General features: G+C 36.6%; 1 protein-coding gene across 2 annotated transcripts in view; it reads right to left on the reverse strand.

Annotated features, from left to right (window-relative positions):
* Positions 1 to 13,912, reverse strand: part of Unc5c (unc-5 netrin receptor C) — a 349,129-nt gene that overhangs the window by 82,230 nt on the left and 252,987 nt on the right. For both annotated transcript variants that reach the window (XM_035451642.1, XM_035451641.1), the window contains exon 4: positions 12,032 to 12,135. In XM_035451642.1, the coding sequence (XP_035307533.1) occupies positions 12,032 to 12,135 (104 nt within the window). The remainder of the gene's footprint in view (positions 1 to 12,031; positions 12,136 to 13,912) is intronic.

The following is a 13,912-nucleotide window of genomic DNA, read 5'->3' on the forward strand; positions in this document are numbered from 1 at the left end:
TGGGCCTAAGCCCTATCCCAAAGGCTATGACAGACTCTGAAAACCCCCTATGGAAGGCTTCACCCTCCCTGGGGAGCAGAAAAGGTATGGGATAGGTAGCTTGTTATTTTGGGGAGGGGAGGAGAGGGAACTGGGATTACATGTAAAGCAATTTTGTTTCTAATTCAAATAAAAAAATGGAGGAAATAAAGGAATTTCCCTGATACTCTCATCACTCAGTTCAATTGATTGCCCATGGAATTCTCCAAACACTAATATGATTTTAGTAATGAAGATGAGTGATTCCCAACTTGATTATTCAATCCAAGATTGATGCTTACAATCCCCATCATGTGTTCCTAGAAAATGTGTATAAAATTGCCGAGTTAAGTTGTGTGGCTTGATTTAAGAAACGACTTTTATGACTCTTAGACACTTTGTTTATAGTTTTATAGTTACTGGTATTTCATAAAAGTAAGTACTACTGGCTATATTGCTAGAGGAAGCAAGATTTTGTAGTAAACCACTGTTCAGCGGCCTAGACTTCCATAAGTTTGGAAAGGTCATGCCAACATTTTACAACTCTCACATTTTAAAAATTGCCTATTACCTTTTCCCTAAATACTTTTTATTTATTTTTTAGCTATACCATGAACAAAGGCAGAAAAATCTATATGGTTCCCAATAGTTTATCTATTTATAGTTTATAATTGTATATGGGATAAATTATGATAGAAAACTCATTTGCCAACTTTCATTCATCCCTAATTTTCCTAACCAAATATCACAGTAATTATGCTATCTGATACTGAACCTAAACGTCTATCTAATAGTGTTCTGATAGCTAAGTGGGTATAAAACGTGAAGTTATTTAAATAATATAGTCATTCAACCATTATTTCTAATATTGTGTCATGATTTTATGATAGAACTTCTGCTACAACTCGATGTTCATGTTTTACTACTGAAGAATCTAACTTAAATGTTTTGAGGTTAAGCAAAAAAAAAAAAAAAAAAAAAAAAGAGTCAACCAGCTTCTTGTTTTTCTTCATTTTTCTCAATCCCCTGAGCAGAAGGGAAAATGCTAGCATGATTATTGGAGGACTACTGCCAGTGTTAGCAACCATAACTGTCTTTTGAAACCACTGTGTACCTTGATAAGCTGTTGTTTTTAAATGGATATTGCAATTTTATTTTCTGACCAACCACTTTTCACAAAACAATTGGTATACTATAGTGAAAACCTCTGTAATACAAAGTTTAAGATTGTACCCAAAGAGATCTTATTTATTTTTGGGGGGGCGGGTTTAGAGACAGGGTTTCCCTGTGGCTTTGGACGCTTTCCTGGAACTAGCTCTTGTAGACCAGGCTGGTCTCCAACTCGCAGAGATCTGCCTGCCTCTGCCTTCTGAGTGCTGGGATTAAAGGCGTGCGCCACCAACGCCCAGCCCCCAATGAGATCTTTAGATGACAAATATACATAGTGGAATATTGTTAAATGAGTGAATATATAAATATTTAAGACATATTTACTAGGAACCATAAACTTTTAATTTTAAACAAATCAACAAACTTTATGTTCTGTGACCATGTAAAAGACAATGAGTGGATTTCATAAGTCTTTTCTTTATACTTGACATGTCAACCCAAGAATGGAGAGATTGCTTATATTATTAAATAACTTGGACACAACTTCATCTCTTTTTATAATCTTACAAAATATGAACTATGAATGCCAATAAATTTACAATGAAAATAACATTAATTTCTCACTAACCAAAGTCTTTGAAGTTTATATATAGATATAAACAAATTGTAGCAAACTGGAATGTCATGGTTGTAGGGAGACACTATAGCCCCGCCTCCTGGTAGCCTCTACAGGTGTGCCTGGCCATGCCCGTGAGGGTGTGGTCAGGGGAGGTGGAGGATGACGGGGTTTATCTGAATAAAGAAATCTTAGCCTTACGGACTACAGATCGTCTTCACGAAGGCTATATACATGGTATCTTGTGTATATTAATAGTCCTTTCACTCAGGCACCAAGGCTGAATTTTGTGATTGTTATTTCTTAGCACCATCTTTCATATCAATGAAGCCAAATTATTTTCAGAGTTTTAAATACCTCTATACAAAAATTCATTTATTTTGATAGATTAGAGATAAATATATAACATAACTATAATTTTATCAATAGGGCCATGTGATGCTTTTCTTATAAAAGCAGAAAAGATGACTTAAGTTCTTTGCAGAGACCCTTCTCATTTTGTGGAAGATATCCAGATCCTCAATGGCCACTGGCAGCCTGTACCTTTTTAACACAAAAGTTGCTGACCCTGGGATTGATTAAGGTATTGTCTAATCATATATGTCAATATAAGAAGCCAAGGACCTTTTCTTTCTATTCTCCTCCCCTGTGAAAGACAGATGTGTTGTATCTAATTATTCACTGATTGGTATCGGGAGAAACATTAACATAATTGGCACATTTGTCCTAATTAACCAACGAAACTGCCACATGCCATCCAAGATGAAAAAGTGACTCCAGCAACCATTATGTACAAAAATTCCCATCTATCACAAAGGTTATATTGTTAATAGCAAATTGGGGACTACTGTGCCAGAACATTGCACTAGAAAATGACACAACAGAACTCTGAAGTGTGTGCACACCTATGAGAGTAGGGATTTGGTAGAGAATAGTATATAGGTACATTAATCAAACAAATGGGAAAAGCAATTATTGGGCAATTATCAAATGCACACTCAGCCAAGCTAAACTTCTCAAAGGTACATTTACTAGCCTCTGAGAGTCTGCTGAGTTTCACTGACTGCTTTACAAGTGGCAAGTCTGAAGTATTATTGTTATTGCAATTATTATTATTATTATTATTATTATTATTATTATTATTAATTCATTTGATTGATTTTTCCTTAAAATATGACAGATTTTAGAAAATTTGAGAATTTCTTACAAGCTATAGTAATCACATTGTACATATAGCCTTTTAAGTTAGTATTTAAGGGTTGGACATTATTGTCAGTTTTTCCAGATGTTTCTGGGGAATGTTTCCATTTGAGCTGTACTTGCAGACTGGTTAAAATGCAGATGCTGATGAAGTGATTGTGTGTGGGGTGGGAGTACCTACAATGCTACTTAAGAAGCTATGAGATTCTGTCCACATGTATCATTTATGCACCACATCCTGAGGAACAAGGCCTTGACAATTCTAAAAAATATATCTATAGGGAACTAGCATTCTGTATGGCCCCCAAAGCGGTGTTTGGCTCCACCTGCTCACAGATTTGAAGTTCTAGGATTCTTTTCCTTTGTTTTCTTTTTGCTTGCTCTAGTAGCAATAGATATCTTACTGTCACTTTTGAATATCTCAAATAACCATGAAACCATTCCAATAAGGGTAGACCACATTGTTTATGCAGCTATTTGCTTCTCAGATCCGTGGTAAAATAAGCACTCATTTATTTCTTCTTTGATGACCATTATTCAATATTCTTTACATGCTTTAGTGGGGCTGTGAAAATAAAGGTATTTTATGTGCTTTCAGAAGTGTTAGTCTTCAACCAAGTTGAAATTCTATCTTTAGGCAATTGTAAAAATAAAATGGGCAAAGAATTGAAAAATTCAAATGGAAACTACAGTGACATTTTGCTCAGTTGTTGTAGCTTCTGCAGAAGGAAGGAATTTGCCAAGAAAGGGAATTTGTTTTCCTCCCTTAATTGCACATATGTCTGGCTCATTGCTTCTGAGAGCTGAATGTACACAGACCATATTGTGGAGGCGAACTAGTCTTCAGTTCTGTAAACTTCTCAAACTGAAGTTAGACTATGAAGAGATAAAAACAAATGGACGAAGAACGCAAAGCAATAAAGTCTAATTGAGAAATAAAATTAAAAACCAGGAAAAAGTTCCAAAGTTGAATGACTATATATGATACCACCATGCAAGAGAACAAATTAGCCCTGAATTGTGTTTAAAAAAAAATCTAAATTTTCTACAATAAAAGGGCTATAAAGAGAGAAGCCCATTAATGAATTACTAGTGTATTACTACTTTTTCTAAGAACTTGACTTCCAGATGAGCAATTCATAGCCTTTCCTCCTTTTTACCAATGGAAAGTATTCAAGACTGTACTGTCTGACCATCATCAGGAAATTCGAACCTTCTGTTCTCTAGAGATTTCTTTCCCATCCCCACTGACTGAAGTAAGTACAGACTGTAGGCATCTGGAGAGTCCTTGAAATCCCAAAGAAAGAGCGGTCAAAATACAGACTCGATTTTCACTTTCAAACACCAAGCACTTTGAAAATAAAAGGCCCCTCTGGCTTGTTCTTATGAGTTTCTCCAGGGCTTTGCTCATTGCTGAAGCACCCACTAGATTAGATGTAGAAAGAGACTCTATTGACTACTTATTTCAGGTTGTCTACAAAGAGCTCCCACTAGTGGGTCTGCTGAATGCAGACATGGAAGATTTCACTTTCTTAAGATAGGACAAATAATTCACACATTTTCTTCATCTTGGAAAATGATACTTAAATGTCACACTCAGAATGATATGTGTATCACGTTTTCCCACTTTTCTTCTTACCTTCTACTTTACCTTAGGATAAGTAACTATTTTCTTTTGTTTGGACATTGATGAGAGCCAAGCAAGCATGAACCCTAAGTAGTATTCTTTCCCTTATTCTTATATTCTGAAAATCTAATTCCCAAGAATAGTAAGAGGGATATTTTAAAGCCACGTATCAGGTGAAAATCCCTTACTTAAGATCTCTGGTGGCTTGTCTTGTCATGTCCATAGTCCCTGAATCATTGTTTTTCCCTCACACTGAATATCTTCCTATCATTGGATCTCAGATGTGATGGGGAAGTACTTCTGTGTATATTTATCTTATTGATTGTTAAATAAAATACTGTTTGGCCAATGAGACAGCAAGTGGACGGGACTAGGAGTCAAAGAGGATTCTGGGAAATGTAGTAGAGAAGTGTGATCCAGGCAGGAAGTGACATAGCAAGGAGACTCATATTTAAGCGAAGGAGAAACAGGAAGCGGCCCCTTTTTTTCCCCTCCTGCTCCAGCAGCAAGATGTGCTCCCAGCAAGGAGGGACACCAATGAGGTGTCTGATAAGATAAGTCTTATAAAATATATAGGTTTATGATAGTTAAGACTGAGTTAGCAGATGAGAATTCCTAGTCATTGGCCAAGCAGCTTTGTACCTAATACAAGTTTCTGTGTATTCATTTGGGCCTAACTTGAGCAGGCGGCTGGAGTAAAGCTCACATGTGGCGGTGGGGCTCAGTGGCTTTTGGCAGAAAGATTTATCGTAACACAGATGAGAGCCTTCTTCTTTTGAAAACATTAGCTCCTGAAGGGATTTGTGCCTCTGTCTCTGCTGCCTGGAGCTTTCTGACCCAGTTCTTTTCAAGACTGGCTCCTTCCTGTTGCCCAGGTCTTAGTGCAAATTTATCTCTTCAGAGAGACTTTCCTTGAACTCTCTGAACCACCTCAACCACCTCATATGACCTTGTGTTTTGTTTTCCTCTCTCATACTGCCAACCTTGCCTTATTGTTTTTAACTGTGGTTACCTGAAAATGCCTTTCTTATGCCTTTTTGATTTTCCTCTTCAGAACAATCATAAAAATACTAGGTGCACAGTGAGTCTACAAGAAATATTTCTTGAATAAAATGGATTGGTGATAAAATACTCAATATGCATTTTGCATCTATAACCTTTAAGGAACATGCTTGGAAATTGAAGCTGGAATCTGTGTCTGGTAAGACAATGTCTTTTATAGTTTCAATTTGTTATGTTAATTTTGTCAATAATTTAAATTTACACAGATACATGGCTTTGTGTTGAGCTCAATGTATCAAATATTAGGAGAAAAATACCATGGAGGTGTAACAGTAGAGAATATTCTTGGAGCAATGCAGAGCTTAAAATGACCAGTGTGAAAACAGAAGACACTTGAAAACCTGTTGTCTTATTCTCCATATTGTAATTCCAACAGACATTATAGGTTCCCTCCAAAATGAGGACCAACATCTTTGTTTGTCTCTGAGCCTCTTTTACCTACAAAGAACATGACACACAGCTTGGTAGGCAATGAACATGGCAGAAAATTCATCTCCACCAATTCTGAGGGGTGGCATGGCCTGTGAGGTGGCTGTATTAGTAAGCAATTAGACACAGAAAGCCACCTGATGTTGCAAATTTGGTAGCTCCTCTAGCTGCCAGTAGCTGTTGGTCTTGTCAGTACCTACTTAGAAAAAATCTGTTTCCTATTTATCATGACTAAACTCATTGAAATCATCTATTCTTTCACACTTCACCCTGGATTTTACCACTCACTAATTAGAGATGCAAATGTTGATAAATACAAAGAAGATTTTTAAGCACAACTGGGTCAATAAGTTGAACTGTGCCCTGTTCCTCCAATTAAACTCCTATGAGAAATAGCTCAATTATAATTAGGGAAGCAATTATCCCCTTGTTAAAGGTGAAACAAATCATAGGTTTTAGTGAAAATTTCTGTTTTGTTCCTTCTATCATACCAAAAACCCTTGTATCCATTGATAGTTTGATCCAGTGATCCCCAAAAGGAATACTCTGATGAGCTAAACATCTCAAGCTTGCTGTGTGATAGTAACATTTTCTAGGCATGAACTTAAATTACCAGAGAGGGATTAATTTCATAGAGAGCTGTGCTTACGCCTGGGGAACAGCCTAGCACCCACTCTACAGCATATTAATTCTCTTGCTTCTTTAGGGAGATAGGAGAGAGAGACTTGTTATTGAAATGGAGTGAAATGCCATCAGAAAGGGAAAGAAAGAATAATTTCTGGATTGATTCTAGCAAATGGGCTATGAAAATACCATGCAATATTACCCAACATTATTTCTAGGATTAGTTTTTCTTTGTTTCAAATTATCTACTTTGTATTTTAGTGAGACTATTATGAGCATCCCCTGTGTTCTTTGGGATGAAGTGTCTCTCAAGTATTCTTTTATTCCTAGTCCTGGTGAGTTGGAATCCTGTTTGCGGGTTCATACTCAAGATCACATCATCTCACAAGGGGTGCTGTAATAGGATTATATCTTCATAGGTAAAAGGTATCATCCTATGTAATGATATGATTATGATCTAATAAAGCCATTGGAGATCAGAATGCAAAGTCAGCCACACTAGTTAACTATGGAAGCTGGGCAGTAGTAGCACACACCTTTAATCTCAGGACCCAGGAGACAGAGTAGATGGATCTCTCTGAGTTGAAGGCTATCCAGGGCTATTCAAGAGTGAATCAATCTAAAAGAGAAACAGAGCTCACACTTTTAATCCCAGAACCAAAGAAGTATATAAGGAAGAAGCAGCAGTCTCCAACACTGGCAATTACTCTCCAACTACTGAGAGGATAGAAAGAGATTTAGTTTCCAGTCACAGGGAAGACAGGATCTTCAGTTTGGTGTTGGTATAGATAAGAGCTACTGGATGGATGCTTTGCTTCTCTGATCTTCAACTTGAATACCAATATCTGTCACTGGGTTTTCATTAATAGTGTTACAATTTTAAAAGTTCCTACTACCAGAAGGGTAGCCTCTTCATTATATCCAACATGACTTCTTTATTAGGTTTAATTTACCTTGAGAATCTATTGTGACCTCTAATTTGCTGTCATTAGGGATAAAATAATTACACAAGTCTGTGTTCCTTATCTCTGCACAGTATAGTTAGGCAGAAGAGTAAATAGACAAATTTCCAAACAGTTATAAAATCAGAGTGTATAGGAGCTGCCGTTTATCCAGCCACACATTTACTCACTCCAGGTGTTAAATGCTAGATCAGCTCTAAATATGTTGTCAAATAACTGAGTGTCCCAAACCCTTTATTCTGACTGGTTCCTTGGCATCATCTCTTGACTATGAATTAGCCTCTGACTGCATTATGTTCAGTACAACCTAAGGTTCTCAGGACCCTGTGCCTATGCTAAAGGAGCTGTGCAGTTATTAAACATTTTTAAAACATCCCCAGTAAAACAGGAAGAATATTGAGAGACAGAATGTAGAAAGGAGATTAGAGGAAGAAACATTAAGGTCCAGGTTTCTGAACACCTAGTGATTTGTTCCATTTTACTTAACTGATGAGTGTGAGATGACACTCAAAGACATTGTCCTCCTGGGGGAATGAACCATAAGTAACTGTTGGCTAGCTAGTCCTTTCTTTACTTGAGATTTACTATTTTTGCCCCTTGGGCTCTCAGAAAAGATGTCTGTGAACAGTATCATCTGCTTAAGTTTCCTCCTTGGGCCTGTGAGTTCGAGGCCAGCCTGGTCTCCAGAGAAAGTGTCAGGATAGGCTCCAAAGATACATAGAGAAACCCTGTCTCAAAAAAAAAAAAAAACAAAAAAAAAAAAAAAGTTTCCTCCTTGGGAGCAAATACAAGGTCCTCTGGACTCTCAAAACTAGGAGGACTAGATAAATGACAGTAGCTAATGACTGAGGCCAGCATAACTTCATGACATTTGCTTTGAACACGAAATGTTCCCCAGAGGCCCATGTGTCTGTGGACTTGGTCCCCAGCTGACCCTTCTATTTTGGAATGTCTTGATGCTTTTTGGTAGTGGAAGCTTGCTGGAGGAAGAGGGTTTCCGGGGTGCAGGAGGTTGGGGTTGGGCATTGAAGTTTGTTATACTGGGGTTGGATTGGAATTGGGGTTTGTAATACCCACCCATTTCCTTTCCCTGTTTTCTGTCTGCAGCTGCAATGTGAGTAGCTCTCTCCCGCTTCTGTTGAAATGCCATCTACGTTGTAGCTGACTGTATCCCCTCAAACTGTGAGTCTAAAGCAAACAGAAATCTCCTTTTTCCTGAAGTTTCTGCCTGGCAGGTGTTTGTTCACAATAATGACAAAGTGATACAGCAGGTGACTTGATTAGCATTAGCAGGAGACAACCTGCTTTAAATTTAAACCATCACTTCTATGCGTGGCACTCATGGTCTCCAAACAAACCAATGGCTGTAGAATGTAGGTGCTATCTTGGTGATTCTCTAGCAGAAGTTCTTCCTTCATATATCACAGAGTGCTTAGGGTGAGCAATGTTCAGTGACTATGATATTGAGTACAGTATCTGGGAATTAACAATGTAATATAATGGCATAATGTATAATAGTATAGTATGATGGTTGATATTCCTTTATGTCTTTATACAGTTTTAAGTAGTGTTCATATACTAAGTTATTACATATCACAAAAACATTGTAAATAAGTAGTATTATCTTCCTCATCTGGCTGAAAAATCTGAGTGAAAAGGATTTAAGTATCTTGCCTAAAGTCAGAGGTTAAAACATGATCATCTTTGGATGTAATCCTGGAGTTTTATAAGGAAGTCAATTGCTGTTCCATAGAAGAGTCTAAAGGATGCCCAAATGGAAGAAACCCACTGCTATCCCTGGAGCAATGCCTATGACATTATATGCACAAATGCATGTGATCATAATCGAGGTTACACTCTTTTGTAAAAGATGGCTGGTTTAGATAGCTAAAAGCCAATTACCACTTCCTGACAATCTGCATAGACTGCGTCTTCCTTCATGAAGGCAGCCACATGCATGCAAAACAAAGATCAACTGACTTGACCAGCCATGTGTTCACTGAACATTCACATCTGATTTTCTCTCAGAAGCAGTTGCATTGGATAACAGCAAAGCCCACATTGATCCAGGCTCACCTCCTTGGGGCTGATCTAATGATCACAAAGCACACGCATTTGACCAGCTAGTTTCATGTAAAGATCAATGTCTTATTTTATGCCACTTTTATACTTTCAAAATCATTAAACAAATAAATGAAAATAAAATACCAAATGCATTTACATCGAAACTAAAATGATCAAATAATCTTTTAACTCACAAGCTAACTTTCATCCCTTTCTTTTTACATTTTTCTGTTGCTCTTGAGCAAACAGCAGCTGGAAAGTGTCATGTTGAGGCATTCATTGGCTTTCTGATCTTGGTGATTTTAATGGTGTTAAAAAGAATCTACACAGGAGTTTATTAGCCTGCTTCTAAGCATGTATGTTTGATCACTCTCCTGACTGAAAAAAATAGAAAGAAAAAGTAATATGTATTAAATATAGTTCTTTGAATGTCAAATGGGTATATGATTTTTGAGCTTGCCAAATGTTAATTAGGCTCTTCCCCAGTGATGATACACATAAAATTCATAACCAATTAGTTTGAAGTCATGAATCTTTACTCCTTGACAAAGTGAACTACTTTGTTGAGCTGAAAAAAAAAGAAGAGTAGCAAGGTTTCTCCATAAGACTTTGCAAGAGCCAGCTCCTGAGGACCAGCTGCTTTTAAGTTGCCTTGAGTTGAACAAAGCTCTGGATACCCATGAAGCTCAAATGGATGGTTAGAGCAGAAGCCAGATTACAGACGCCCGTGCTGCTCATAGGCTGTTTAGAACTTTACTGTGGCTTATGGAAGAGGTTTACCTTAGAACAACAAGCAAGGAGACAGATGCACTGTTGCATAACTGAAGTGAAATGCGGGATAGAGAAGAATGTCCTTCATTTCAGCCACACTAAATCATAGCCTATATTTTGGGATGCCGATATGGTATTGTGTGATAGTGAGTAATAATGATGCAATTTCTGATTTACTGCAGAAGAGTTCTGAGATTCTAATTACAAGGGAAAATAGTTCTCTTTATTCAGACAAAAAAGGGAAATATGCGATTTTGAGATTGAGGAACAGAGATATAAATTTTATGGCAGAAAAATGGAGTCCTTTTGTATATGTTTTCAAGTAATTTGTTGCCACCATTAACTCACAAGAACCAGATGTTCAGTTTTGCTGTTGTGGGTCTGGCTACCTCAGCTGATTCCTACTTTGTACCAATCTTTAAAACTGAGAAGCTATGAGAAATCCAACAGCAAGTGAAATATTTATAACTAATCACTAAAAGTGTCAATATTATTATTAGTTTTTGAGTTTTTGTTTTTGTAGAGGCAGAATTTCAAGATTTTATTGTCTGAAAAAATGAGCTGATCCACTTTAGGTCTGAATGATAACAACTGGTATATGTCTCTTTCCACATATGCCATATATGGTATATCTTTCAAATGACTTCTTGAAACTTGGAGGCTAGCAAGGAACCTAAACGAATATACAGCTATGTTACTTGACAAACGAAAGTATATTTGGATTTGGAGAATTCTATAGATAATCATGTTGGTCACTATAAGTTAGTCTTTTATTAATCATGTAAAGGGAACATTGTTCTAGAGGTTGGAAGCATTTGTTAACAAATAAAAGACATGGTATTAGTTTCCTTCAACAGGATGCTGTAACATTATGGTGAGTGTCCCCAGGAGAGTATACATTCTCCTATGGGTCATGCAGGGTAATTGCTCAAATACACACTCTTTCAAAGAGCAACACATTGCTGCTGATAAAAAGTCATGCCAAAAAACCTGATCCATAATACTTCATTAGCCACCCATAGACTTCACTTAAGCAGAACTAGAACAATGCATAAACTCACAGAAATATTACTGGATGAAAGTGATCATATTTATGATAGTGGATATGCTTTTTGATCTCCACAATGACAAAAATAGACTGAGAAACACAAATGTGCAGTGCGGGCTTATAAGACAGACACATCTTCCTTATACTAACATTTCTTTTCTTACATCATCTGGAACAGTAATACAACTGATGGCACATTTAGTCATAGTATTGCTTTCTATAGGTGCCAGATAAAGTAAAAACATTATTTCTGATTGTTTTGAAAGAGAATGATAAAATTAAACCATGCTGCCTGTGGCTTTGTCCAGTGGGGCATTCTAATTGACTCCCAAGTCATTAATCAGTTCCTAATCAATCTGTTTTGCCAGCAGCAGGCAGTTAGGACTCCATTACCAACCATTCATCATGCCATGCCCTAATTCACTACACCATTAGCCATGGATTAGGCCTCTATTAGAATAACTAAGTGCCAACTTCTAAATGCAATGCATTTTTGTTACCTCAGCCACTGGGATCCCTTCAGGTGGCCGACACTGGAGTAAGACTTCCTGTTCCAGAGATACTTCCTTTCCCAAGGGTTCCTGCTCAAATGTCTTCCGTAGATCTAGAAGGTTTGGGTGATAAAATACATGTCAAAACTAAATAACACCAGTCTTCTTATAGAAAGTACCAAAACTTTCCCCAGTTTAGTGGTTTTGCATCTTTATAGTTTATCCATCTGTTGATATTATACCCTAATCTGAGAAGAAATATTCAGTGTAGATGAAATTATGAAAGTTAAATGCTATTAACTGCACTGACTTTAAGCATCAATAAAAACCTTTATTATTTTAATAATTACTGAAATCCTTTAATTACACTTTATTGTTTCTTGATAATCCACTGTGATGGTCACATTTTTAATTGAAAGAACCCCTTTTCTTGAATCTTACAGACAGAGTTCCTTGTGCACATAAATATTTTTTCTTACAATTGATATTATTAACATCATGGCAAATCCAGGATATTTTTATTCATAAATCAAAAGTGACCTTCTGTTCAAGTTGGAAAATAAGACTCCTTGAGGATTCACAAATAAGGTATATAACTTCCGGAAATGTCTTGAAAGCACAAGGGAAAACAGAGGGTAACTGCTGAGAATAGTCTAGAAAGAATTTAGTTTCTAATCATGTAGCCATTTTCAATGAGAAGATTAAGTATTCATATCTTCTCAAACATGCCAAGTACCTAATTATGTGCTTGTACAGCTAGAGCTATTATAGCAAGATGCAGAAGCTTTGGAAAATACACAGAGATGAAAATGTCAGAAACCAGCCTATCATCTTTCAAATATCATAGGTACATGCTGTAGGAGAAAGCTTTAACTAATATATCCTTGAATAATATATAATTGTTTTGTTTTTAAAAGTTTGTCTTTAAACTTTAAACAAATTTTATCAACTTTTTAAAAAGTAAAATATATTCAGGTCATTTCTTAAGAATATCTAGAATTTTCCTTTGTGTGAACAGTTCAATTCTTTACAATACAGCATTATCTTAAGTTTAATCAGTGGTTTTCAATAAAAAAATAATGCCTCTGTCCTTTCATCTTTCCACCTAGCTGGAAGTTTCTTGTCCCACCCACCAGTTCACAAATAACCACTATAAGGCTTAATATTAAAAAATAATTGTTTGGCTATTGGCTCAGGCATATTAATGACTAGCTCTGACAATTAATTTAACCCATATTTACTAATCTGTGTATCACCATGTGGTTATAGCTTACTGGTAATAATCTGGCATCTAGTAGCTACATGGTATCTCCCTAACTCCATCTTTTCTCTGTAACTCTGATTTCCTGCCTAGCTATATTCTGCCTAGCCATTTGCCAAAACAGCTTTATCATCAACCAATAAAGGCAACATATATTTGTAGCATACGGAGGGACATCCCACATCAATCCTTCATAAATATATAAGAAGCTGAAAGTACCATTTTAGCCTACTGAAGTATAAGGTGAAAACCCAAAGACTCAAGGCATGTTCTCTAACAGGTTCCTTCTAGAAAGTACCATCTAGAAAAAGTCACCAGGGAAAGGTTCACTTATATATTCACTACATGGTTGGATTTCTTGACAGGAGAGACTCTTCCAAGATGCTGATGGTTGTAAGAAAATGATGGATTGATTTTAGCTGAAATAAGACAAGAGCCTCTTCAAAGGATAAGAAAGTGCTATCAGTAGGGCATTTGTGATAAAATCATCAGGAAAATTGAGTGTATGGTTGAGATGAATATTTAGAATCCAAATGGTTACCATGACATGAAAGATATCTCAACTATATCCCTGTTTCACAAATGAGGAATATACTCACTAAGTTACCATAATCTCACAGCAAGATAAT

This window comes from Cricetulus griseus (assembly GCF_003668045.3).
Source record: "Cricetulus griseus strain 17A/GY chromosome 1 unlocalized genomic scaffold, alternate assembly CriGri-PICRH-1.0 chr1_0, whole genome shotgun sequence".
Lineage (NCBI taxonomy): Eukaryota > Metazoa > Chordata > Mammalia > Rodentia > Cricetidae > Cricetulus > Cricetulus griseus.